General features: G+C 46.4%; 1 protein-coding gene across 3 annotated transcripts in view; it reads left to right on the plus strand.

Annotated features, from left to right (window-relative positions):
* EPHA1 (EPH receptor A1) overlaps positions 1-23,659 on the plus strand; it is a 29,677-nt gene extending 6,018 nt beyond the window's left edge. The window contains exons 2-17 of one of the 3 annotated variants that reach the window (XM_033924839.1): positions 5,270-5,337; positions 6,695-7,367; positions 10,913-11,068; positions 12,503-12,838; positions 15,019-15,146; positions 15,233-15,392; positions 15,482-15,575; positions 15,900-15,943; positions 16,254-16,379; positions 17,726-17,911; positions 19,341-19,402; positions 19,754-19,963; positions 20,182-20,331; positions 20,538-20,731; positions 20,833-20,988; positions 22,643-23,659. In XM_033924839.1, the coding sequence (XP_033780730.1) occupies positions 5,270-5,337; positions 6,695-7,367; positions 10,913-11,068; positions 12,503-12,838; positions 15,019-15,146; positions 15,233-15,392; positions 15,482-15,575; positions 15,900-15,943; positions 16,254-16,379; positions 17,726-17,911; positions 19,341-19,402; positions 19,754-19,963; positions 20,182-20,331; positions 20,538-20,731; positions 20,833-20,988; positions 22,643-22,721 (2,822 nt within the window). In that variant the 3' untranslated portion in view covers positions 22,722-23,659. The remainder of the gene's footprint in view (positions 1-5,269; positions 5,338-6,694; positions 7,368-10,912; positions 11,069-12,502; positions 12,839-15,018; positions 15,147-15,232; positions 15,393-15,481; positions 15,576-15,899; positions 15,944-16,253; positions 16,380-17,725; positions 17,912-19,340; positions 19,403-19,753; positions 19,964-20,181; positions 20,332-20,537; positions 20,732-20,832; positions 20,989-22,642) is intronic. The other 2 variants (XM_033924840.1, XM_033924841.1) reach the window with 2 other exon arrangements.
* The last annotated feature ends 2,885 nt before the right edge of the window (positions 23,660-26,544 follow it).

Genomic DNA, 26,544 nt, shown 5'->3' on the forward strand with positions numbered 1-26,544 from the left:
TAAAGGACCCACGGCAACAAAAGGGCATCCGTTGAAAATCAGGGGTGGGAAATTTCATGGCGACACCAGAAAATATTTCTTCACCGAAAGGGTGGTTGACCGCTGGAATAATCTTCCACAACAGGTAATTGAGGCCAGCAGCGTGCTAGATTTTAAGAAAATATGTTTCTATTTGGCATGTGGGATCTCTTCATGGAGGTAGTTAGGGGGTGGGCCATTAGTGTGGGCAGACTAGATGGGCCGTGGCCCTTTTCTGCCTTCATGTTCTATGTTTCTATCTCATCTTTTGCAGGATACGGACTGTCCTCTTGTTCCAAATTACTGGAGTTCCCACTGAAGCCCTGGCCCCCAGCCCACCCTAAACTGAATTGCCATAGAGAGGGCACAGACCATGCAAGTCTGCCCAGTACCAGTCCAGGCTTTACCCATCACTCTCCCAAGGTGTTTGTACCAGGTACCACTCTCCCACTACTGAAAATAGATAGGAGGGCTTGATTTTACCTCAGCCCTTTTACAACAAAAACAAACCAGTAAAAGTACCTTTTTAGAAGAGCTTACTGGAGTGATTTGAGCAGTGGGTAAAAAATCAGGAAAGCCATAATTCATGTCTCACTGATGCTTCTCAAACCTTTGGGACTGCCTCAAATAATGTCCCTAGAATCCTGGAAATAGCTCATGTATCTAAATGAAAAAAATTTCATGAAGGGACTGTCCAATCTGCACTCACCGGTCAGACCACCAACGCCCGGATGGGACCTCAACTTGGTGCCACATCAGCTCACCTCGATCCCTTCAAACCTTTGGGGGAGGCAGATCCCATATTCCTTGCCGGGAAAACCCTGACCTCCATCGCGTCGGCCAGATGTGTTGGCGAGATCCAGGCCCTTGTCCATCACCCTCCGACACCCTCCTCCATGAGAACAGGGTGGTACCCAGAACCCACCCCCGATTCTTGCCGAAGGTGGCTTCAGCGTGCCTCCCTGCACTCTACATCCCCCCACAGAGAGGCACACAGCCACCTCAGCGACACCTCCTGGACTGTGTGCGGGCCCTAACTATGCAACAAACCAGACAAGCCTCAATTGTTCATCTCCTACGACCAAAACAGACCAGGACTGTTGGCCACCAAAAGCAGGCTCTGTTTTTGTTTTTGGGAGAGGGCTGCTCTTGGATGCCCCTGCCCCTCGGGCGGTGCTTGTTTGTGTAGCAGTTATGTTACTGTTGCGAGCGCTGGGGCACAGACTGCTGCCAGTGTGGTGTTCTGGGGTATCACTTGGCTGCATTCCTCTAAATTATGGAGGAGGAATGAAAGAGACTCCTGGACCGGCTTGGTGGTGAGCTGGAGTCCCTGTTTTATTTTATTTATTTATTTTCTCTCAATGGCCTCCTGATAAAGTCGCATCTGGAACTGGAGCGCAGCAATTCGTACGCTCAGCATTGCGCCCTCGAAGGTCTTTTTTCCCCTTGGAATCCAGGGTTTTTCAGGTCCTTCCCTGACGGGGCGTTGGAGGGGGGATCATGCTGCCCTGTTTCTCTTGAGCACCAAGACTATCGCAATGTCCATGTATGGCTGCTGCAGGTTGTCGAACCCCCGGGCCAGAAAGATCTAGTACTTCACTTCCAGGCTCCTTGATGTTGGTTGCCCTGAAGAGGGAGTCTGCCAAATCTTGTCTCTGCAGTCCAGGAGGTTCTTGTGGACTGGAATTGCCACCACCTGCCTGCAGTAGTTCAGGCATTGTAGTAATCTGTCTTGGGTACTGGTGGTCTACCCACGTGGATCTTGAGAAAGGCTGTGAGTTTCTGGAGGAACTTGGGGTGAGTCCTCCTTTCTGGGTTTTTTTTTTTTTTGTTATTTAGGGCATTGGGGGGAATGTTGCCCGCTGAGAGAGGAGTTAGGTCAGCAGGAGGTTTCTTTCTCCTTATGTTCAGATTGGGAGGAGGGCGGGGCAGAGCCCTCGGGGCTGCAAAAGATTATCAGAAGTTTTCCCAAAAGCAAGCAGATAGGACTTACCTTTGGGGCTGGAGGGGGAACCCCAATCGGCTGCCTGCAGGGGCTGGTTGTACGCGTTAGCATGCAGGGACTCCGGGAGAGATTTTTCAGTCTGGAGGGCGAAAACCCCGATCTGCCTACAGGGGCTGGCTTTACATGGCAGCATGCAGGGACTCCGGGAGAGATCTCTCAGTCTGGAGGGCGAAAACCCCGATCTGCTGCCTGCAGGGGCTGGCTTTACGCGGCAGCATGCAGAGACTCCGGGAGAGATCTCTCGGTCTGGCGAGACCCCTATCGGCTGCTTGCAGGGGCTGGCTGTATGTGGCAGCATGCAGGGACTCCAGGAGAGATTTCTCTGCCGGGCTGAGTGCAGGCGGGGAGTTTAGCTGAGCCAGGGCATCCTGGAGGCTCCTTACCGCTGTAGCTTGTGGATCCCCCACTGCAGCATTCCGATGAGGATGGCTGCTGGAGGAAGATTCTCGGGCCTCACTTCTCTTCACGAAGTCTCTCAGTGCCCTCTTCCTTAGCTTGCGTGCACGTGGAGACAAGCGGGCACAATGCAAGCACCAGGCAGCGGACGCACAATTCATGAGGATCCAGTGTACTCATCCTTTTTCTGCATCCCAAACATTTCTTTGATGTTTCTGGCATCTTCAAGATGGTAAGTAGAAAAAGTCTTGATGGTAGAAAAGTTGTAATGGAGAGCTGTAGAAAATCTGACCGATGGGAACGGGCGGAGACTAAAGACTGGGGATTAGGGGGAAGCAGGGGGAAATGGGTAGGACTCGGGCATGCCCAGTGGGCCCGAGAGAGAGAGAAAAAAAAATATCTCTGAGCTATTGGAGAGCTTATCAGCAAATTGGGAGCTGTTGGGACAACACCCATATGTGGCTGACTCATCCTGCTTGTCCTAGGAGAACTAATTCCCCCTTCACAAGGTAATTGGTGGAAAAGGCTATTCTTATGTTCTTATAGTAAGCTTAGCGGGGTTTAAAAAAGGTTTGGATAAATTCCTAAAAGGGAAGTCCATACGCCATTATTGAGATGCCTTGGCGAAATCCACTGCTTATTCCTAGGATTAGCAGCATAAAATCTGTTTTACCACTTGAGATCTAGCTAGGTACTTGGGACCTGGGTTGGGCATTGTTGGAAATAGGATACTGGGCTTGATGGATCTTTGGAATGTCCCAGTATGGCAATTCTTTTGTTTTATTTTAACCTCCTCTGCAGACTCTTAGCTCATTATCCTAGGCACTAGGCCATCCCCATCTGTTTAACCCTGAGACCAGTGACTTTGGTGGGTGGGGGAGAGTAATGTGACTCCCCTGACTCACACACAACGTCAGTGACAGACAGAGATTAGAAATTATTCTCTTAAGCAACAGAGGACAAAAAGAATACTTTTTTCTTTCTTTCTGTAATTGTAGGCATGCAGGTGGCTAGAGTGAACGTAGGCAAGTAGGGCTAGTGTCAGTTAGGGCACTGGTCTTTGACCAGAGGGCTGCCACGTGAGCAGACTGTTGGGCATGATGGACCACTGGTCTGACCCAGCAGCGGCCATTCTTATGTTCCCTGTCAGCGGTACTGCTGTGAGTAGGTGCAGTGAGCTTCCTCAGAGCAATGCACCAGGTCTCTCCTTCCTGAAGGTGTGGGATCCCCAGTGAAAAAGAGGCCGTCTTTCCTCATTCCTCAGAGCTGTGGGAGGGTGTACTTTCTGGTTTGTCTGTGACAGGGAAGGAAGCTAGATCTCCATTTACATAAAAGGATATCTCTAGCCTGTCACTAAAGTTATGTTAAGTGGGCAGTCTTCTTTCTCACAAGGATCACAAAATGTAGAAGACAGTTCCTGGGATCTGGGTTTGGTCCAGACCAGTGGTCTCCAACTCAACCCCTTTGCAGGGCCACATTTTGGATTTGTAGGTACTTGGAGGGCCTCAGAAAAAATAGTTAATGTCTTATTAAAGAAATGACAATTTATAAATCTTTCCTTTTAGCTAAGTTTTAATAATAATAATGTAATTTATAGCTAAAGAGACATCTGATCAAGAAACTGTTTTATTTTACTTTTGTGATTATGATAAACATACCGAGGGCCTCAAAATAGTACTTGGCGGGCCACAAGTTTGAAGCCACTGGTCCAGATGGTCTCCTGCTGAGTTACTGGTTCTAGTCAGCAACAAAGAAACCCAGAAGTTCCACAGTGAAAACCAAAAAGAATACTGTGGAAAGGATGTTCTTGATGCAGGCATTTATTTAGTCCAACACATGAAGAAAATACAGTTGTTATTTGATATGCCGTCTATCATGTAAAAACGAAACAGTTTACAATATGCTTTAAACTGAAATCTAACTTAAAAGGAAATAAAGCAATATAATGTTCAATAAAATAATAAGCAGGGATTTGAAGACTAACATCAAAAATCAGTCGATGGTGTGGACCCAACACGGTCTGTGTTTTGGCTGAAACAGCCTTCCTCAGGGGTCCTACACAGCGAGGGCCCAAATGTGGATGAAAAGAAAAGTCCGGAGAAAGTGCAGCTGCAACAATTTTTGTTTCTTTCGCTGACATTGCTTTCCTCCACATTCGTTTGCCCTCAAAGTTTGGGACCGCGTGGATTGAACAAATCCTTTCCACAGTACTATTCTTGGTTCTAACCAGGGGACTCACTGGATCCCACAGATTTTGCTGCTTTTCCTCTTTCCCCAGGATTAGACACCGTTTTTTCTTGCTCATTCTTTTGTGGGAAGACTTTGATTTTCTCTTTGCATAGAAGGAAATGCATTTTGTAGTCTCCAGCTCCGTTTCTATTTCTGTTTCCACTTTTAGTCCTTTCTTCTGTATTTGCAAGAGTCTGTCTGAACTCTGGCCCTCTCCTTGATCTCCACCCCCTCTTTCTGGCCTTCATTCACCAGTTGCTTTTTCCACCTCCTTCTCTCATTGTCCGCACCAGAGCCTCTCCTCTCACCCTTCACTTAAAGAGACAGTTACCTTAGAGACATTTTTCCAGCCTGATGTTGCCAAAGTAATATATAAAGAAGTGAAAAATTGAACGAAGGGGAACAAAGCTGTACCCTTCGTGTGAAAGGAGAGGGAGAAAGGAACCAGTGGCTACCATTATATCGCTTTCTCCAAATAAACACCTTCCCAGCATGGTTAACTTGTTCCTCTCCGCTCCCAACTACATTTTTTTTTGAATGTTAGGATTCTGCAGAGAGAAAGTGACTTTTGAAGGTCAGTATGTGTCCTTGCAACATTAACTTTCTTGTGCTATTTTACAGTGAACTTACTGGATACATCTGTAGCTCAGGGAGAACTGGGATGGTTGCCGGATCCTCCGGATACAGGGGTAAGCACAGGGAGGGATGGGCATATACTACTACATCCACATAATCACCCCTTGCAGACAATAATAGATCATCCCTCATGCATTTTTATTTCTTCTACCTCACTCTATGAGAAGGTGCAGGGAATACATACCAAATCCAAATGCAGTAGACTCTCAGTTAACCGGCACCCATGGGGATAAATCAAGTTTCTGGTTGCTTGAGAGTTACTATTAAAAATAGGCCTAATTATTATACCCCATACTATGCCATACCATAAACTGTTCCAGACAAACTATCAGACGTGGTAGGCCAAGCATGGGCGTACTCAGGTTTACACTTACATTTCCGCCAGACGGGCAGCGTGTGTGAATCGCCAACCTTTGGAACAATTAAAGATAAAATTGTGGGGTGGGGGGGGACAGCGCCCTCTCATTATTCGCCTCTCAGGCAGCAGATTGTCTTGAGCTGCCCCTGATGTTACCAGTGGTGTATCACAAAGTTCAATTCTTGGGCCATGTTTGTTTAACATTTATGTGAACATTATTATGAACAATTTGCTTAAGATTGCCTCTTTGTGGATGATACCAAAACCTGCAATAGAGTAGACACCTCTGATGGTGTGGATAATATAAGGAAGGACCTAGCGAAGCTTGAAGAATTTTGGCAGCTAAGATTCAATGCTAAAAATACGGGATCATACATTTGGGCTGCAAAAACCCAAAACAACAGTACGGTTTAGGTGCTGAAGTGCTTCTGGTCATGAGAGATGATGATCTTAAGGAGGCCAAAAGCAGACAGCAAAGGCCAGAAGAGGTCTGGGTGCACAGCGAGAGGAATTACCAGTAGGAAAAGGGAGATATTGATGCCTTTGTATAAGACTCTGGGATTCCTTCAAAAAGATATAAACCGGATGAAGTTGGTCCAGAGGAAGGCTACTAAAATGGTGTGTGGTCTTCGTCATAAGGCTTAAGATCTCAAAATGTATACCTTGGAGGAAAGGCGGGAAAGGGGAGATATGATAGAGACATTTAAATACCCAGTTGAAAGGGTGCTCCGGAATGAGGGGCCATAGGATGAATGCGATAGATTCAGAAGTAACCTCAGAAAACATTTTTCCATGGAAAGTGGTGAATGCTTGAAATGGCCTCCTGGTAGAGGTAGTGGAGACGGAAACGGTAGCTGGATAGGCTTCATTTTTCTCTGTTTTCGTGCAAGGAAAAAAGACTATCCTTAGGCATTTCTAATCTCATGTTACTACACACTGGAGGGAATAAGGACAGCTCCAGGCATTTTATTAATACTTTAAATCTGTCTACATAGGGGTCTGAATGAAATCACTAATTCTTTATTTCTCTACACCCCATTTCCCCCATGCAGTGGAGTGCTCGGCAGGAGATGGTGAACGGTACTCCCACATACATGTACCAGGATTGCGATGTCCTACGCCCTGACACAGACCACTGGCTTCGCACTGGCTGGATCTTCCGTGGTGCCGCCCGCCGGGTCTTTGTGGAGCTCCGATTCACTGTGCGCGACTGCCAAAGCTTTGCAGGGGAGTCAGTAGCCTGCCGGGAGACCTTCAACCTCTATTACATGGAGTCGGAGGAGGACCATGGCATTCTTTTTCGCCGCTCACTCTTCACTAAGGTGGATACAATTGCACCTGACCTCAGCTTCACCCACCGGGACATTGCGGCAGGTGCCATGCGACTGAATGTGGAAGTCAGCTCCATTGCCCCTCTCTCCAGCCGTGGCTTCTACCTTGCTTTCCAGAACTCGGGTGCCTGTGTGGCGCTGGTGTCGGTCCGTGCCTTCTATAAGGTGTGCGCATCAGAGACACGGGGACTTGCACTTTTCCCAGAGACTCTGGCGGCATCAGAAGGACTGGTGGAGGTGCCTGGCAACTGTGTTGCTAATGCCAATGAAGATGAGGAAGGTGGAGGAGCACCCAGGATGCACTGCAGCATAGATGGCGAGTGGCTGGTTCCTGTGGGGCGATGCCAGTGCCTAGCGGGACATGAAGCGAGTAAAGATAGTGTGGCGTGCTCAGGTTAGTGGTTGGGTTTGTTTTTTCATTCTGAATTTCCCCACCCAAAGCCCCCCCATGACACAGTGTTGTGACATTTGCTTTTTTTGTACTACATGGTGCTTTCTTCTCCAAAAGGGACGTTTTTAAAAATGGAGGTAGGATATCTGCTTGGAACAACACCCACACACATGGTCAACAGAAAGTGCAGCAGTCCAATTCTTTGGGTAGACACAATACTGAATCTTGTAGCAAGAAAGGAGAAAAAGGGTATGAAGCCTGTTATTAGTGCCCTGGGGGTATGTGGATCTTGGCATTACTGCACTGGGCCACAGAATGATTGAGGGAGGTGAGGGTAGTAAACCCAACAGAAATGACCTCTCCCTGGACACCAAGAGTTTACTCAAGCCGTACAGAGCCGGTTCTTATGCACTGGGCAGTGTGGATCCACTTGTGTTTAGAGGCTGGGAGTGTGAATCCCAGCTATGACCGAGGGTAGGGCTAGAAACGAGGGTTCCCAGGCAGCCTTTGACCCTCAGGCACTTCCTATGACTCAGGCTCTCAGGGCAGGGAAGGGTTACAGTTTAATTATCTCTGTGGTTGGTTTCCCAGGCTCTGCCTGGCTGATTCTCCACCTCCTTCTCCTGTCTCTGGTAAAACTGGTTCCTGCACTGACTCACGCACACCTTGAACCTTCTGTGCAGGGCCCTCTTAATAGCTGGGTAATCCCCTAGTCAGCATTCCTGTTGGTCTCATCTCATTCTTTCCCCTATCTGCCTCGGCCCAGGACTGTCCCCATGACTTTGCTCTTTCTACCCTAGAACTGTACTTGCTTCTCACCCCACAAAAATTCTATAACGCCAAACTTTTGTCAGCCCTTTTCTGTTCATTTAAAAAGGAGATAGGGCTGGGCTTGTCTGGACATGCTTCACCCCCACCTCACTGTCATGGCAGGGAGGATTTATGCCATATCTCTTCCTTTGTAGGAATAAAGGGAGACTGAGAGCAGTGATTCAGCTTTTTAATTTCCCACTGCTCTACTTGCAGCTTCCCCCGTCAGGCTTTGTGTTCAGAGAGAGGGGGTCTCTCTGTCCTGTCCCCTTGTCTCATTTAGATTACTGAGTGGCTTCTTGAATGGCTGCGGCGAGTCTCACGAGAACTTGCATGAGTCATTAAGGAAGCCGCTCAGCAGCACCAAAGTGCCCTCCTGCTCGGTACAGCTGAAATCAGAACTTGCAGCAGCGACCGATTTAGCAGAGGGGCAGGAACGCGAAAAGCTCGCTCGTCCTCCCAGTAGCAAACATTCATAGTGGAATACATTTGGACAGTACAAAGACTATACAGCAACTTAAGTATAGGTTAAGAGTGGAGAAGTGAGTGCAGAAGGAAGGGGGAATTTAAGGGGGCGATGGGGGTTGATTGCAGGATGACCGGAAGGTTGGGGGTTGATTGCATTGATGACCGGAAGGTCATCAATGAGTTCTGTAATCTGATTTGCAGAGAGAGTTGATTCCAGAGATGGGGGATGAAGTGGCTGTAGGAGAGTTTGCGGGCGGTTTCTGACAGGAGAGACCTTCCTGGGGGAAGCATAGGCTTTTCTCTGTTTCAGAGCGGAGGAGGCAGATGGGGATGTATAGGGTTATCTTGGATCCTATGTAGGCTGGTGTGGTGGCTTAAATTCTTTTATGTGCTATTACCAGGGCATTGAATGCTCACCATTGGTTGATCGGAAGCCGGTGCGCTGCACGGACGGCTGGGGAGATGGGGGTCGTGGTAGTTCAGGCTGTTTAGGAGGCGGATTGCTGCGTTTTGTACACGCTGAATGCCTTTGAGATCTTTTTTGGCCACTCCGTTAAATAGAGAGTTGCAGTAATCCATCCTGGAGAGAACATAGGCGCAGAGGAGTTGGGCTAGGTCTGGTTTGGAGATGTAGGGTTTGATCCATTTCAGTTGGCGGCGGTAGTAGAAGGAGGTGGAAACTACTTGAGATATATGGGTGGACAGGGACAGGTGTTCCTGGTGTCTAAATATTCTTGTCCACTTTATAGTTACCCCCAAAACAAAATACACTTTTGCTTTCCCTATGGATGCACCTTGGGATCTTTGCACTGAACTATGAGGCTCCTCTGCCACCTGGTGGTCATTTGCCACTACTTCTCTATTCCCCTACGAGATTATCTCGGATCTAAAAAGCATATACAGACACCCAGCGAATTCTTCTGAGGCTTTTTCCTGCCTTGTCTTTTTTTGCTAGTTAAATGGGACATTGTTAATAATGCCATTGACATATGTTTGTTATATTTTTTTAAACAGCTTTTAGCCTACCTAAAACCTAACGTGGTTTCCAAAACTACTTACATATACTACTACTATGAATTATTTCTAAAGCGCTACCAGACGCACGCAGCGCTGCACAGAGAAGAAGAAAACAGTCCCTGCTCGAAAGAGCTTAGCATCTAAACAAGATGTCATGGATACGGTTAAGGGGAACGGTTAATTAGCTGGCAGAAGGGTAGGGTTAAGGATTGAAGGCTATATCAAAAAGGTAGGGTTTCAGTCTGCTTTTAAACAAGGGAAGAGGCTTGACGGACAAACTCGGGTCATTTATTCCAGGCATAGGGGGCAGCTAGATGTAAGGAACGAAGTCTGGAATTGGCAGTGGAGGAGAAGGTTAACGTTAAGAGTGACTTATCTGAGGAACGGAGCTCTCTGGGAGGTGTGTAAGGAGAGAGAAGCGAGGAGAGAGATTGAGGGGCAGCAGAATACTTGATATTGTAAATACTTACAAGTATATATTTAAGAATGAAGGTCTTACTAACCCCCATTTTATAAAACCGTAGCGCAGTTTTTAACGCCAGCTCCGATGCTCACAGGAATTCTATGACTGCCATGGCCGGTGCTAAAAAATGCACTATGGTTTTGTAAAAAGGGGGAGGGGTAAATAAATTGGGTGTTTCTATATGGTTCTTAGTATATAATACTCACCCACTCCCATACTAATGCTTCCGCCCTTTTACAAAGCTGCAGTAACTGCCCCGAAGCCCAGAGGGATTTAAAGGGCTTAGAGGCTTTTGCCACGCAGATTTGTAAAACCCAGTGTTTAGGTTTTAGCGGAGAATACATTTTATAAATAAATAAATCCCATTGAAATTTATCCTACTGAACATGATCTGAAATGAATGAGCTTATTATTCAAAATTCTTTCCTTTGATCTCCCCTCGCTCTTTCCCTTCCTCTCTCTGCATTCTGGCTTTTCTCTTCCTACTCCTCAAGCCTAGATGTTCTTTTTCAGATATATGCTCTTATGCTGGAGTTTGTCATTTCTTTTTAGAGCATCCACCCAAAAGAGCCTTATAACAGAAGCGACCCAGCTTAAACAATGCCCGAACCTCCATAGGCAGCCAGTGCAACTCACAATAGAAGGATGTGACATGATCGTATTTCTTTACTCATAACCTGTTCATATTGCATAAAAGCTGCAGGTCTTGTCCTGTATAGTTTGCATTACATGCAAGTATTTACAATATGTCATATTTATTGGATGTTCTTTTTTTCCTGTCTTTTGGCAGCGTGCTCACGAGGTTTCTACAAGAACTCCCCGCAGACCCCCCGTTGCCTGAAATGTCCCCCCAACAGCGCTTCAGCGTCTTCCAGTGCCACTGCTTGCTCCTGCATTGTGGGATTCTACCGGGCCCGTGGCGAGGGACACGGAGCCACCTGCACCCGTGAGAGAGCCACTTGGGCAGATAGGGGAGGAGGGATCAAGCGATCTTTCAAGAGAAGGAGGCCGGAATGAAAGGGTGTTGGAGGGAATAGGGAATTTTGGAAGTATTGATGGTAATTGCCTGTATTTAGGAAGAAAAGGAGGAGGGCTGCAAATCCCAAGAGATTTAGTTCTGGGATACATCGGTATTCCTGGCTCCCCTGTTCTTCATAGACACATGGGCAGAGCCTGGTCTCTTTTGATGCTGAGCCAACTTTTATGTTTTGTGATGAGAATCAGAGTAACGTAATAAATGATGGCAGATAAAGACCAGCTTGGCTCATCCAGACTGCCCAGAAAAGTGCCCAGTGGGCTACTCTTCCCCCCCCTTGTTTTAAGGGTTGCAACTGTTGCCTGGTGCAGTCTATTCCCTCACCCCTTGCTTTTTCTTTTTTAATTCTTTAACGTATAAAAGTTATTTTCATGTTTTACTATGTGGAAATGCTCTGTACTATTTATTAAATCTTGCTGCATATGGAACCTCTGTTTATTTCACACCTTTTTGATTCCTGCTACTACTATTATTTCTAAAGTGCTACGAGACATACACAACACTGTACAGTCACAAAGGAGACAGTCCCTGCTCAAATGAGCTTACAGTCTAAGCAAGCAAGACTCCGTCACTGTTTTTGACGCTATCACTTCCTACAACAGAGCATTCCAGGCCTCCACTCAGTAGCATAGCCACGGGGGTGGGGGCAAAGAAGCAATATGGCTGGCAAAGATCCCCCAAGCCCTGGCAGCTGAAGACTCCTGGCATCTCTCCCTCCAGGAGATCAAGGAGTTACTTAACTCCACTCCCCCCACCCCTATAACATATTCCCCTTCCTTAGGTCAGATCTCTAGCGCAATTTCCTGTTTGTGGGACAAGGAAGTTGAATTGGAGGGAAGGCTCAGAGCTGGCGTGAAGAAGGGGAATGAGTTGCTGCTTGCATTTAAAGTTACTGGAGGGAGGGAAGGGGGGCAAGTGAAGTTAAATAATATCCAATTGCCTGGGGGAGGAGAGGGAGAGATGCTGGGCAGCACGGTTGTCATGCCCACAATTGGGTGTCTGTCTATGCTCCTGCATCCACTACCCTCTCTGTGGAAAAAATATAGTTACCATCTCCTTTTTTTCCTGCTGGTTATGCCTTCTCAGTGCAGCCAAGCATCCTTCTGGTCTTGGCCACCACCTTGAGATCCTCATACTGTCACCCTGAGGTTTCTTTCCTGGTCTATGCATATGAGCCTCTCACCTCCTATTGCATGCAGACCTTTGTCACTCATCCCCTCCCCCCCCCCCATGCTATTTGCTAGTAATGAGTCTGAGATATACTATAAACCACTGTGAATTTAGGAAAACAGGGTGTAAGTTTTTAAATTAAAATAAATCAATATATTGTCTGTCTCTCTCCAGGACCCCCCTCTGTTCCTCTGAATATCAGCTCCACTCTTTCAGGTGCCCAGCTGTCCCTCCGCTGGCTGCCTCCAAATGATCTTGGCGGTCGCAAGGAGCTATTCTACCATGTCTCCTGTTTCCTCTGCTTGCCAGGGGTGGGGACCTGTAATCCCTGCCAGGATGCTTTGACTTTCCGGCCAGCATCAGATAGATTGGAGAAACCCTGGGTGGTGATGGATGGACTGGAGCCATATACAAATTACACCTTTCGTGTTGAGGCCAGGAACAATGTCTCAGAGCTGGTGGAAGACTCTGGGAGCTTTGCAGAGGTGACGGTGGTTGTCGGACACACAGGTAAATGAAATGCAGAAGCAGCTGCATGCTCGCTTCTGTCTGATTCTCAGCAAAAGACAATAAAGGCGATGGCTCCCTTAATACATGGGTCATTGAAAGGGGGGGGGGGGAGATTCAACCTAGCTGCAGTTCATAGAGTTTACCAGGAAAAGGCAACAAATCTCAAAATATCTGGTTATTCAGCTTTTTGTTCTTAGGTTTCTTTGTTTTCCTGGGTCCTTATACTTTGTTTAAAATATATATTGTTATTTTGTTGTTGCACTGATTTTTTTTTTTTTTAATGGAACTAAAAAGTTTTTTCCTTCCTATTCAATGTGGAATAAAGGAAAGGGAACCGAAACCCCACGTAAAATCCAACGAAAAGAGAGCAAGTGGGGAGCGGGATCTAACACGTCAACCTTTAGACAACCTTTTATTTCTTTAAACTCAAAATAAAATACATGTAAAAGTACGTGAATAAAAAGTCTTCAACTGAATCCTTCCACAATAAATACGTGACGTTTATTGGACTTTTTATTCACGTGTTTTTTGCGTTTAAAGAAATAAACGATTGTCTCAAGGTTGACGTATTCTATCTCACTCCCCACTTGCTCTCTTTTCCTTCCTATTAAAGCCATAGCATGTTTTTAAAGATTCAAGTTGCTTAACCCTCTATCGTCCCAGGTCCAAAATAAGAACCTATATATAATATGTGAACTGCTTTGAAAGTTGGTATATCAAGTCCCTCTCCCTGGGCTTTTGGCTGTATTCCTGTTTTATGTGTATCAATGCTATGCCTACCTGGGGTTCTGTTGAAGATCCATTTATCAACTGTCTGTGCTTTAATCCATCATTTGTCTGCCCGATCCGTGGGTGACTGCATGCAGACTGACGAATTCACTAAAGGCTTGCATGCAAATGGGGACGAACGTTGGCATGCCCCCCCACCAACCGCACAGATTGCTGGAGAGCGATCCTTAAGCATGCGCAGACCATTTTCCTTGACTGTAGATGGTCTGCGCATGCCCGGCAGAGCTTTTTTTTACTTTTTTTTTTACTAGCTGACTGTTTTTTTTAAATTTTTTTAAACTTATTTAGCTGACTGTTTTTTCTACTTTGCAAGCCCGTGGTTTTAACCCACTTTAAACCCGCGGGTTAAAACCATGGGCTCGCATTGCGGGGAAGGGTAGGTGAGTCGGGGCTGAACAGGGCAGGAGATCGGGGCTGAGCAGGGTGGCGAGACAGAGCTGGAAAGTCAGGGGCTGAGAATAGGAGATTGGGGCTGAGCAGGGCGGCAAGATAGAGCCAGAAAGTCGGGGGCTGAGAGCAGGAGATCGGGGCAGGGAGCATAGAAGCAGGGCAGTTGGAAAGGACCTGAGCGACTGGTCCTCAGCAATCGCTTATTTTTGGATTGGTCAACCCAATCGGTGATCCTCACTTTGTTTAGTGAATCTTTGCCTGCCTATATTTGAATGCCGTTCCCTCTCATTTGCATGCGCAGATTGGGATCGGATCGGTACACAGGTTAGTGAATCGGGTTGGAGGGAAATTGAGTCGCAAAGGGATCACAAACCGATCGGTACACGATCGGTTTGCTTAGTGAATCTAGCCCCATGTTCGGGGAGGGTGTGATGACAATCAGCACAGCGACACTGAGAGACTATACTAGAAGATCGGATGCAGTCTGGCCAGACCTCTGAACCCTCACAGTCATGTCTGATTTAGTCATGAGGATGGTGGATGACTGGATTGCGCTTCCAAGAGAGATGGTGGAGAGGAAAACAGTGACGGAGTTCAAAAAAGCACAGAGGATGTAGAATCAGAAAATAATAGTAAATATTGAAGCACTAAGGCCAGTACTGGGCAGATTTGCATGGTCTGTGTCTCTATATGGCTGTTTGGTGGAGAATGGGCTGGGGAGGGCTACAATGGCTGGGATGGTGTATGTGGGCTGGAGTGGGCTTTGACGGAGCCTTCAGTAGTTGGAACCTAAGAACAGTTCCGGGCAGAGCTTTGGATCTTGCTCAGAAATAGCTAAGAAGAAAAAAAAAATTAATTTGAATCAGGTTGGGCAGACTGGATGGACCATTCGGGTCTTTATCGGCCGTCATCTATTATGTTACTATGTATTTTCAGTAAAGCCATTGGAGAGAAGTGAATTTCTCCTTTGCCTAACTGGAGGTGCTTCTCTCCCTTCCCAGCTCCGCTGGTGGTGACTCAGATCATCCTGGTGAAACGAAGTGAGAATAGTCTGTCAGTGTCCTGGACAGCACCACTGCAGCACCGGAGCCAGACCCACCTCAGCTATGAGATCAAATTCTACGAGAAGGTGAAGGAACTTTGCATAGATGTCTCTTTGATGTTTCTATATTAGATCTCCAACTTTCCCTGAACCTCTTCTTTTGCTTCTTGCAGGGCGATGAGGAGCATTACACAGTGAAAGAGATGCAGGAACCAGATGTGATCCTCAATGACCTTCAACCAGAAACCACCTACTTACTGCAAGTGCGTGCCTGTAGTCCTTTGGGAGCTGGACCCTTTTCTGATCACCAGGCGTTTCAGACACTGCCAGCAGGTAAATCCATAACCTCAGCCAGGGGGCCTTCACACATTTCTGTTCACTGGGGCACCTGCTTCACTTACTCTCATCTTTTCCCTGGACAGAGTCAGAGAAATCCAGTGCTGGTATACTAGCTACTATCATCATAGGAGTTCTTCTGATTCTTGGAGTTATACTATTTTTCTGCATCCGAAAAAGGTATGGGGTGCTGCAAGGTAGGTGCATGGCACTGCTACTGTGTTTGGGAGGGGAGGGGGGTCTCAGTACTGGAATATCATGGGCGGGGGGGCTATAGGGCAGGAATAAAGTGGATTAACATAGCAGTGTGATGGGAGTGTATCTCAGTTTTGGGGCAAGGGAAGGTGCATTTACAGAGCCATATGCAAGGGGGGGTGTCTTAGTACTGGAACAGCTGAAGGGAGAGCACTGGCACAGCTGTGTGTTGAGGATGAAGAGCTTCAGTTTTGGAATAGCGGGGGTGAATGCTGATTTTGATATCCTTCTTTTGTCTATGAACTACAGAAGATCCCAGCGTCGCCGTAGGGGTGCTGACTGTTTAGATCAAGGTAAGTTCTGCTCTCATTTTAGAATTCCTTTTATCGAGATACTCTGGATCTCTAATCTGTGTGTCTCTCTATCTCAGGGATGTACAAAAGAGACCAGAGATTAGGGCTCTGTAATTCAATCTAGCATTCTCTCCTGGGTGGACCAACTGGTTGTTTTGTTTTGGGGATACAGAGTGGAGAAGGGCTATGTAATTCTGGCAGTCTATCTCTTTTGGTTACTGGATGGAATCATTCTGGCTCCTTCGGGATAAGAAGTATATGTCAGAGAGTCACAGAGGCCTAATATGGTTGTCTCTCTCTCTGATTGTAGCAGAGAAGGATCTCCTGAAACCCTATGTGGATCTTCAAGCATATGAGGACCCATCCAGGACCTTTCTGCAGTTCACAAAGGAGATTGACCCAGCATATGTCAACATGGAGAGTGTCATTGGTGAGGGTGAGTCCAGCTTAGAATTGTTTTCTTGTCATCTCAGTTGTAAGGTGCCCAGGACTTGGCATGCCATTGGTGTTCTATACACTGTCCAGACATCCAAAAATCTGCCTAAATCGGCCTTTGGACGTCCTAATCACCAGGACGTCCAAGTGCCAATAATCAAAACAGTCTTTCTGTACGTATAGTACGTTGTTCCAGCCTCTGTATGTTCATAGTGCGAGATGGGCGTGGTGGAGGCGTGTTATGGGCGGGCTTTGGGCAGTCTCAAGGAGGGTTAGATATGGATGTCAAACATTTTGCAAGACATCATGGACGGAACTTATAGGTTTGGAACTGGACCTGTTTTAGAAGGGTCTAAGTGCCACAAAGGTGCCCAAACTGACAGATGACCACTGCATGCATCAAGGTAAGACACCCCCACACTCCCCCCCTCACACCCACAAAGATCAGAATACAAATGTGCATACCTGTCTCCAGAAAATTAGCATATAGAAAAGCCTGGTAGAGCTGCACACAGGTGTCTTTAGTAGCCTGGAGGGTGCTCTAGTAAACCATAGAGAGGAGTAGCAAGTCCCATAGGTCACTCTAACCACCACATTCATGGTGGAAAATGTGAGTCCCCCAAAACCCTACTCTACTGCCATATAGGTGCCACTTGCACCCATCAGGGCTATCGCCAAATGGTCTTGTCCTAGAGGAAAAGTCCATAGTCTGTTATTGAGAAAGACATGGGGGAAGCTTCTTGCCCTGGATCGGTAGCATGGAATATTGCTACTCCTTGGTTTTTGGATTGGCCACCATGGGAACAGGCTACTGGGCTTGTTTGACCATTGGTCTGACCCAGTAAGGCTATTCTTATGTTCTTATTTGGGACTTGGCTGAAATTTTTGTTGAAAATGTGGTATAAAGCTAGACGTTCTGGCGGTCTTGGTATCCCAATAGCCTGGACGTCCAGATAGAGGATTTTAAATATATATATATATATTTCTAGATGTGTGGTTTTCCTTTTGAAAATAGGCATTTTTTTACTGCCAACTTTGGACGTCTAGCGCCATACGTCCAAATCAGACTTAGAAGTATGTTTTGAAAATGCCCCTCTGTATGTATACTCCTGCCTAATTGAACATAAGGAGTGTCCTAAGCATTTTACAGCAAGTTGAAAAACATTTTTATCACTTAAGAAAATATAAATGCTATAATAATAATTAAACTCTAATTAAGGAGAAAGGCCAGGGAAGGGAGGAGGATGGGACTTGATATATAGCCTGTGATTACAATCAAAGCAGTTTACATATTACTAAAAGCTTACTAAAGAAAAAACTCTCTTCTATCTTGTGATGTCTCTGCAGGAGAATTTGGAGAGGTATACCGTGGCTCGCTGCGGCTGCCAGGGAAGGAGAGAGTGGTTGTAGCCATCAAGACACTGAAGTCCACATACTCTGACTCACAGTGGTGGAACTTCCTACGTGAGGCCACAATCATGGGACAGTTCAATCACCCCAACATTGTCCAGCTGCAGGGAGTGGTCACCAAACGTAAGAGGCGGGCCATGGTGGAGAGGGAAAGGGAGTAGGTGAAAGAAGCAATCCATCACCTCTTAATGTGTTGCCTCAAGCACACAGTCCCTCAGAGCTGTGTCAGCTGAGTTACTGAGTACCAAATTTCCAATCCCGCCACTGCATCAATGTCTCATAGCATGACCTTCAGCAAGGTCAGACCCAACTTCCTTTCCCACCTCTCAAAGCATCTCTCACAACATGAAGTTATTCAGAGATATCTGCTCTCAGCTTCTAGATCCTAATGCCTAAGGCCATCGCTAGCTCACTGTACCCTACTTTCTCTTCCCCCAGTTGGCAGCTCCCTATCTGCTCCCACACTTGCCACTATTTGCCAGCCCCATCACATGTGCAGATCTGGCACAAGCAGCATAAAAATCTGTTTTACTACTTGGGACCTGGGTTCGCCACTGTTGCAAACAGGAGACTGGGCTTGATGGACCTTCAGTCTGTCCCAGTATAACAATTCTTATGTGAGCCAAGTCTAGGACAATCGACCCATTGTGATATAATTGCTGAGGTTGGCTCTTAGGCATTGGTGGAATGAGACATTATGACATCACAATCTCAGCTCTGAAATGTTGCTACTCTTTGGGTTTCTGCCTGGTACTTGGACTTGGGTTGGAAATTCTTGGAAACAGGATACTGGGCTTGAAGGACCTTCGATCTGTCCCAGTCTGGTACACTTCCCCCTTTGTATTCATGGGGGTTAAAGGCAGAGCCGGCCCGCAAATATTTATAAAACGCGAATAATATTTGGGTCGGTTCTGCCCCTAACCCCCGCTTCCCCCAGCTATTTTAAGCCCTGAAAGACCCCCACCCCTTAAGCCTTACCTGATGGTCTAGCGGGTTTTCGGGGGCAGGAGAGATCTTCCTACGCTCCTACCTCGTGCAGATCACTCACAGGAAATGGCTGCCTTGAGCTCCCGTAGTCTCCTACCTCGTGCAGATCACTCACAGGAAATGGCTGCCTTGAGCTCCCGTAGTCTCTCGAGCCATTTCCTGTGAGTGATCTGCACGGGGCAGGAGCATAGGAAGATTGCTCCTGCCCCGAAAACCCACTAGACCATCAGGTAAAAAGCTTAAGGGGGGAGCTTACAGGGCTTAAAATAGCCTGAAAAATGAAAATGTATTTTTTGATTTAAAACCATGAATAAGCAAATTCATATGATCTTGTATATGACACTGCATATGTCTGGGAGCTCTGTGTAGTAGTAGTTCTAGCACTTGATCTTTCTATGCTCACATTTTAAAACTGAGAAAAATTATGGTTAGTACTGTGTACTTCCAGGGTATCGACAATGAAGAAGCATAAGACAGGTTTGTGTATATGACTGTCCTGAAAGCCAGACTCACTGGGTCAGAACAGTGATTCATTTCTTGACCATTTCTCCTTCTCTTCCACCAGAAAAACCTATGATGATCCTCACTGAATTCATGGAGAACGGAGCGCTGGATGCCTTCCTTAAGGTAAGAAGAGCAAGCTTTGAAATGCTTCTTATGTAAAGATGCCGTCGAGCATTGAGCTTTGTCCTTGGCTCCAATCAGAGCATTTCCCTTTCCTTTTGTTTCTCCCCATTCTCTTCTTTTCTTGACTTTATTGTAGTTTACCCCTTCTCCCTCCCGTTTTTCTGTTTGTCATTGTTTTTTTGTATTTGTTTTTATTAACTTATATTGTATATCACTTAGTAAAAAAGATAAGCGATTAATCAAATAACTATTAAACTTGAAACTTGTCTCCTTCCCTTTGAGCTGACACGTCTGGCTCTTTCTTCCCCTTCCCCACATCTGACACCTCTGGTTATCTCCCCCCCCCTGCAGGAGAACGATGAGAAGTTTAGCTGTGTGCAGCTCGTAGGAATGCTGCAGGGCATTGCCGCCGGGATGCGATACCTCTCTGAGAGAAACTACGTACACCGTGATCTGGCAGCCCGTAACATCCTGGTCACACATAACCTCCTCTGTAAGGTCTCTGACTTTGGCTTGTCCCGTGTGCTGGAGAATGACTTTGAGGGCACGTATGAGACACGGGTAAGGGGCCCCTGGAAGCCCATGAGCAGCTGGATCTCTAGAGAGAAAAATTGTGAAATGCACATGAAGCAAAAAGAGTTGTGGAGTATCCCGACAGAGGAAAATAAGGAAATCCAGTTAAGAGGCCAATAGAGAAAAGGCATATGGAAGGGCAGGGGTATATAGGATGGGTGTGAGAGGAGAGGAGCATTGTATAATATGTCTGCTCCCTCTTACAGGGAGGGAAGATCCCCATTCGTTGGACAGCGCCGGAAGCCATTGCTAACCGCACCTTCACGTCAGCCAGTGATGTCTGGAGCTTTGGGATTGTAATGTGGGAGGTGCTGTCCTATGGCGAAAAGCCCTATGGAGACCTAACCAATCTGGAGGTGAGAGGACGAAGTGACATCACTGATGTGCCCTGCTGTGTTATGGTCAAAATAAATTATTGTGATGTATGAGGATGTATTTGTTTATCTTTTTACTACACTGCTTAATACTTAATCCACCAGTCACCAGACAAGGACATATCAATAGCCATATCTGAATGCTCAAATACTCCTACACTATGTAAGCTCATTTGTTCTCACATCAGGTGATGAAAAGTATTGAGGATGGTTACCGCCTGCCCCCACCTGTGGACTGCCCCCCTGTGTTGTATGATCTCATGAAGAACTGCTGGGCAGGAGACCGCCAGCGCCGCCCTCTCTTCCGCCAAATCCAGGCTGAGTTGGAGCATCTGTTGGCCAACACACAGTCGCTCCGTGGTGTGGCTGACTTTGACCCCAGGTAAGAGGCAAAGGCAGAGAGGGTAAGCTACATAGTTGATCTCCATGTGGGCAAAACCAGGCATAGGATCCTGAACCTTCTCTCCTTTTCCTTGTCCACAGAGTGACCCTACGACTGCCAAGCTGCAGCGGTTCAGATGGGATCCCTTACAGGAGCATCCCAGAGTGGCTGGAATCCATCCGCATGAGACGCTACATTATTAATTTCCGTTCTGCTGGGCTCGACAGCATGGAGTCTGTGCTGGACCTCACCACAGAGTATGTGACTGAATCAGTTTCAGGGGCAGGAGGGGCAAGCATTGATCACAAGAAAGTTTGTGCGTGAAGACCAGAAATATGGTACAAACAGACAAGGAATCTAAATATACTTATATATAATATACTTATATATACTTATATATAATATACTTATATATAATATACTTATATACTTATATATAATATACTTATATACTAAATATATGGGAGAATTGTCTTCTAATTCCACTTCTCCCATCATCTCCCACAAAGTGACCTTCAGCATGGAGTCTCAGTTGTAACATCTGAAGACCTAACTCCCAATCCCATTACTGCCACAATTTCTCACTGTCCCATAGTTACCACCAACCATTTGCGCATAATGTTCAGCACAAAGTCAATAAACTTTGACACTCAAAGTCCTAGAGCTTTCAATCCTCACATGTCCTTTAGTATGGAATTGCATGGAGTTATGACACCTGCAAGAACAATGAATGATCCATCCAGTCTGTCCAGTTGTTTTCACATGCTTCCCTATGTACTAGAGGTATGCACGGGGACACAATCTGGTCCTATCCCAAGTCAATTCTTTTCTATCCCCACTCCATTCCTATCATATTGCTACCGCCCTTCACCATCCCCCACCAGATTCCTGTTATCCTCATCCCTACCTGATTTCCATTGCCCACATATTCCATCTAAGTTTATCACCTTATCCACTTCCATTTTCTCCCCAGTGTATCTAAAATCTGCTTCCATATTTGCCTCCATAACCTCTGCTGTTAGTCTACCTCTCTGTTACAACCCAGGCCTAGATTCACTAAACTCACCTCACTGATCTGTAGGCGATCCGTGGCCGAGTCTTGCCAGGTAATCGATTCACTAAAGGCTCCTCATGCAAATTACCTGATCGGACATACGGAGCACTGAAAGCCAATCGCGACGCATGCGCAGACCAGCCTTGTTGGCTGTAAATGTGATCCGCGCATGCGCTTGCTCTCCTGCACAAGCGAGGTCCAAATACAAAGGGGGGAGGGGTGGCATAGGAGGTCGCAGCTCCCAAAAACAATATTAACAGCGCTTTGCAGTTAGACTACGGAACAAAATCAGACTGGTGAACAGACTGGAATAATCCTATCAGACTGGAACAAAAACAACAACATCATAGTGCAGCCCTGCTTTTAACTCGCGGGTTAAAAACACGGGCTCGTACAGAGGCTGAGCGGCAGAGAGCAGGGCACTTTTTTGCCTCAGCCAGTGATTGATTTTGCTTGCTGTGCATGGCTTCTGAAACTCATTGCATTTTTCCCAGGCACAGAATTAGTACAGGGGGTCAGGAAGCATTGATCTGAGGCTAGCAGGGCCGGGATTTCAGGGCGGCAGCGAGCAGGTCAGTTGGCAAAGACGTGAGTGACTGGTCCTCAGCAGTCGCTTGGTTTTGAATCGGTGTGCCTGAATTTGTTTAGTGAATCAAGGCCCTTCCAACTTTGCTTGCCGTTTCCCCTCATTTGCATGTGCCGATCGGATCGGGTGCGGATATGCTTGGGAGGAAGGTTAGTGAATCTAGCCCCAAGTCTCACTGTGTGATTTGATTTCTAATCCCACAACTACGGCAAACTCTCACTGTGTTACTGTCAGCATTTCTATAAAACAATTTATATCCCTTATCTCTCAGAGACCTCAAGCAGATGGGCATTACCCTTCCTGGCCACCAGAAACGGATCCTGTGCAGTATCCAGGGATTCCAGGAGTGAACACGGCTTGCAGCGAGCAATGAGGCACTGCTCAAATGGACAATGGGTTCCAGGACTTCTCCCTCTGTCAGAACAGCCACGGGAAAAAACAAAACTTTCTGAAAAGAAATAGTCTTAACTTTTATGTCTATGTTTTTTCCTCTACTTGTGGCAATGTTGTTTACTGTTGTCCAGAGAAAATACACAAAGTGCATCACAACTGATAAAAAGATGGATGCAAGAAAACTGGACAAAGTGGTGAAGGATTAATACACAAGAATTGATTGATAATAGAGGTGGCAGTGCCAAGTAATTATTCTGACTCATGTTGAGAGAGAGAAGATCCTCAAGTATTAAATAACATTCGAAGACCAAGGAAGTGTGGCAAAAAGATACAGAAATATTTCCTAGTGTATTGGGAGCTATAGGCTTGATTAAAAGAAGTTTCCAAGCACAAATGAGATGATGTAAGTAGTGCAATGAGTGTTAGCAGTAAATCTGAGACTGAGATCATACTCACATACCCTGGCTTAGGAGTAAAGTTCATTACTGCCATGGTACGTGCATTGCCAAGAATTCAGAAATGAGATCAGGGGTCAAGGAGTTTTTCAGGAGTGTTTTTGCAAAAGCCAGGTGAGAGATGAAATCCAAAACTGAACAGGTATAAATCTTCTGGAAATGCTTTTGGAGAGGAGAAACTTTTGCAGATCTCAGAGGAGGAACAAGACTAGGTTGTGGTGGGAGGGGAAAATGATGTTTAGTAAAACAATCAGTAAAAAAAACAAACCACAGAACAAAAGTGATCTCAGATGAGTTGATGCACAAACAGGATGAAAATAATTCAAGGAAAATGATATTAATACAGCATGGTAAAAGGGAGAGAAAAGAGAAAACAGGAAGTGTGCTTGTACATATGTACATAATGTTCTGTAAATAAACTGTTCTTATTATAACTCTTACGCTTTCTGGAACTTTTGTAAAGACACACTTAAAATTTCCATACTTCTTCACCATAGGCAAAGGCTAGCTTTATAATTACTTAAGAACATAAGATATGCCATGTTGGGTCACACTAAAGGTCCATGAAGTCTAGTATCCTGTGGATGGTAGCCAGATACATGTCAGAAGAAGCCAGCAGATCCCAAAAGATAGATCAATTTCTTTCAGCAGCCTCCTAGATATGAGCAATAACCTCCCATGGTCTATGTCAGTTGGCTTCACTAATTTTTAAATCAAGGCCTCTGTATTGTAATGAGCTGAGAAAGACCTGCCAAATATCTTCCCATACAGCGCTGCAACACTGTTGACCAGTGTGTGTCAAAATGACATCCATCCCCACTAGTGCTGCCCGATTCACAATTCGAATCGATTCACCGATTCGAACCAGGTGAATCAATTCGAATCGATTCAATTTTTTAAAAAAATCAGCCTCCTGATTTAATGGCCGACCCTTCCCCCGTGCCTTCCTAAAGCAGGAGCTGCAGCGCTGTCTCTTGCTGGCCATCCGCTGCTGCTCCTGCTTGAGGGGGGAGGGTCAGTCAGAAAGGCCTCCCCCAGCTTGCCCGCTCTTGCCTCCCCACTCTTACCTCCCCCAGCTTCCCCGCTCTTACCTCCTTACCACTAGTAGGGCAGCTTGCAGGCTCGCTGGTGTTCAACACATATGGTGCAGCAAGATAGAAGGGACGAAGTCTGGAGTAGGCAGTGAAGGGTATGGATAAGAGGGACTTACCCAATGAACAGAGTTCAAGGGGGGAAGCATAGGGGGGAAGGGGGAAAAGATATTGAGGGACTGCAGAGTGAGTGCACTTGTAGGTCAGAAAGGAGTTTGAACTGTATTTAGAAATGGATGGGGAACCAGTGAAGTGGACTTGAGGAGAAGGGTAATGTGAGTGTGGTGGCTCTCACGGAATATAAGTTGTGCAGATGAATTTTGCACGGGTTGAAGGGGAGAGAGATGGTTGGGCGGAAAACCTGAGAGAACCATAGGAAACAGAGAGTGAGGGTAAATGGACAATACTTGGACTGGAAGAGTGTCACCAGTGGGGTGCCACAGGGCTCGGTGCTTGGACTCGTGCTCTTCAACATCTTTATAAATTATCTGGACATTGGTACGACGAGTGAGGTGATTAAATTTGCGGACGATACGAAGTTATTCAGAGTAGTGAAGACACAGGAGGATTGTGAAATCTACAAAGTGACATAATCAAGCTCGAGAAATGGGCATCGACATGGTAAATGAGGTTCTGTGTGGATAAGTGCAAAGTGATGCATGTTGGTAACAAAAATCTTATGCACGAATACAGGATGTCCCGGGCGGTACTTGGAGAGACCTCCCAGGAAAGGTACTTGGGAGTTCTGATCGACAAGTCGATGAAGCCGTCTGCACAATGTGCTGCAGCGGCAAAAAGGGCGAACAGAATGCTAGGAATGATAAAGAAGGGGATCATGAACAGATCGGAGGTTATCATGCCGATGTACCGGGCCATGGTGCGCCCTCACCTGGAGTACTGCGTCCAGCACTGGTCGCTGTACATGAAGAAGGACACGGTACTACTCGAAAGGGTCCAGAGAAGAGCAACTAAGATGGTTAAGGGGCTGGAGGAGTTGCCGTACAGTGAAAGATTAGAAAAACTAGGCCTCTTATCCCTTGAAAAGAGGAGACTGAGAGGGGACATGATCGAAATGTTCAAGATAATGAAGGGAATAGACTTAGTAGATAAAGACAGGTTGTTCACCCTCTCAAAAGTAGAGGGAACGAGAGGGCACTCTCTAAAGTTAAAAGGGAATAGATTCTGTACAAACGTAAGGAAGTTGTTCTTCTCCCAGAGAGTGGTAGAAACCTGGAACGCTCTTCCGGAGTCTGTTATAGGGGAAAACACCCTCCAGGGATTCAAGACAAAGTTAGACAAGTTCCTGCTGAACCAGAACGTACGCAGGTAAGGCTAGTCTCAGTTACGGCACTGGTCTTTGACCTAAGGGCCGCCGCATGAGCGGACTGCTAGGCACGATGGACCACTGGTCTGACCCAGCAGTGGCAATTCTTATGTTCTTATCTTCCCCAATGAGCTCAGAATGGGTTACAAGCAATACATAAAGCATAGACAGATTATGTACAGTAATGTCCAGGTTTTGGAAAGCTTCCACCTTGGGATCGCGTTGGGAGTGCGTCTGCGCATGCATGGATGTGCATGACATCATTGTGTTGCATCCGCGCATGTGCAGATGCCCTCCTGATGTTCCGAGGCTGAGAACAGGTTGAGGAGGCGAGGCTGGGGTGGAACGGGGCAGGGCTGGGTGGAATGGGGCAGGGCCATGGGTCTGGATTTTACAGGAATATAATCTGGCAGTTTCACGGCTTATTTGGATTTAGTTTAGCATAAGGCAGGGGTGTCAAAGTCCCTCCTCGACGGTTGCAATCCAGTCGGGTTTTCAGGATTTCCCCAATGAATATGCATGAGATCTATTTGCATGCACAGCTTTCATTGTATGCTAATAGATCTCATGCATATTCATTGGGGAAATCCCTGGCATAAGGGTACATACTCTCATCCTGTAAGGGTTTATAAAATGTTAAACATGACCCTCATGCAATAGAAGGTACCCTGGGCAAGTCACTGAATCCTCCTCTTCCCCAGGTACGTGAGACAGAGCCCACCAGGACAGACAAGAAAAAATGCTTGAGTATCTGATTGTAAGCCGCTTAATACAGTGTTTCCTAACCCTGTAGGCCAATCGGGTTTTCAGGCTAGCCCTAATGAATATGCATGAGAGAGATTTGCATATAATGGAAGTGACTGGCATGCAAATTTGCTCCATGCATATGGGAACCACTGGCTTAATACAT

Source organism: Geotrypetes seraphini, chromosome 16, assembly GCF_902459505.1.
Source record: "Geotrypetes seraphini chromosome 16, aGeoSer1.1, whole genome shotgun sequence".
Classification (NCBI taxonomy): Eukaryota; Metazoa; Chordata; class Amphibia; order Gymnophiona; family Dermophiidae; genus Geotrypetes; species Geotrypetes seraphini.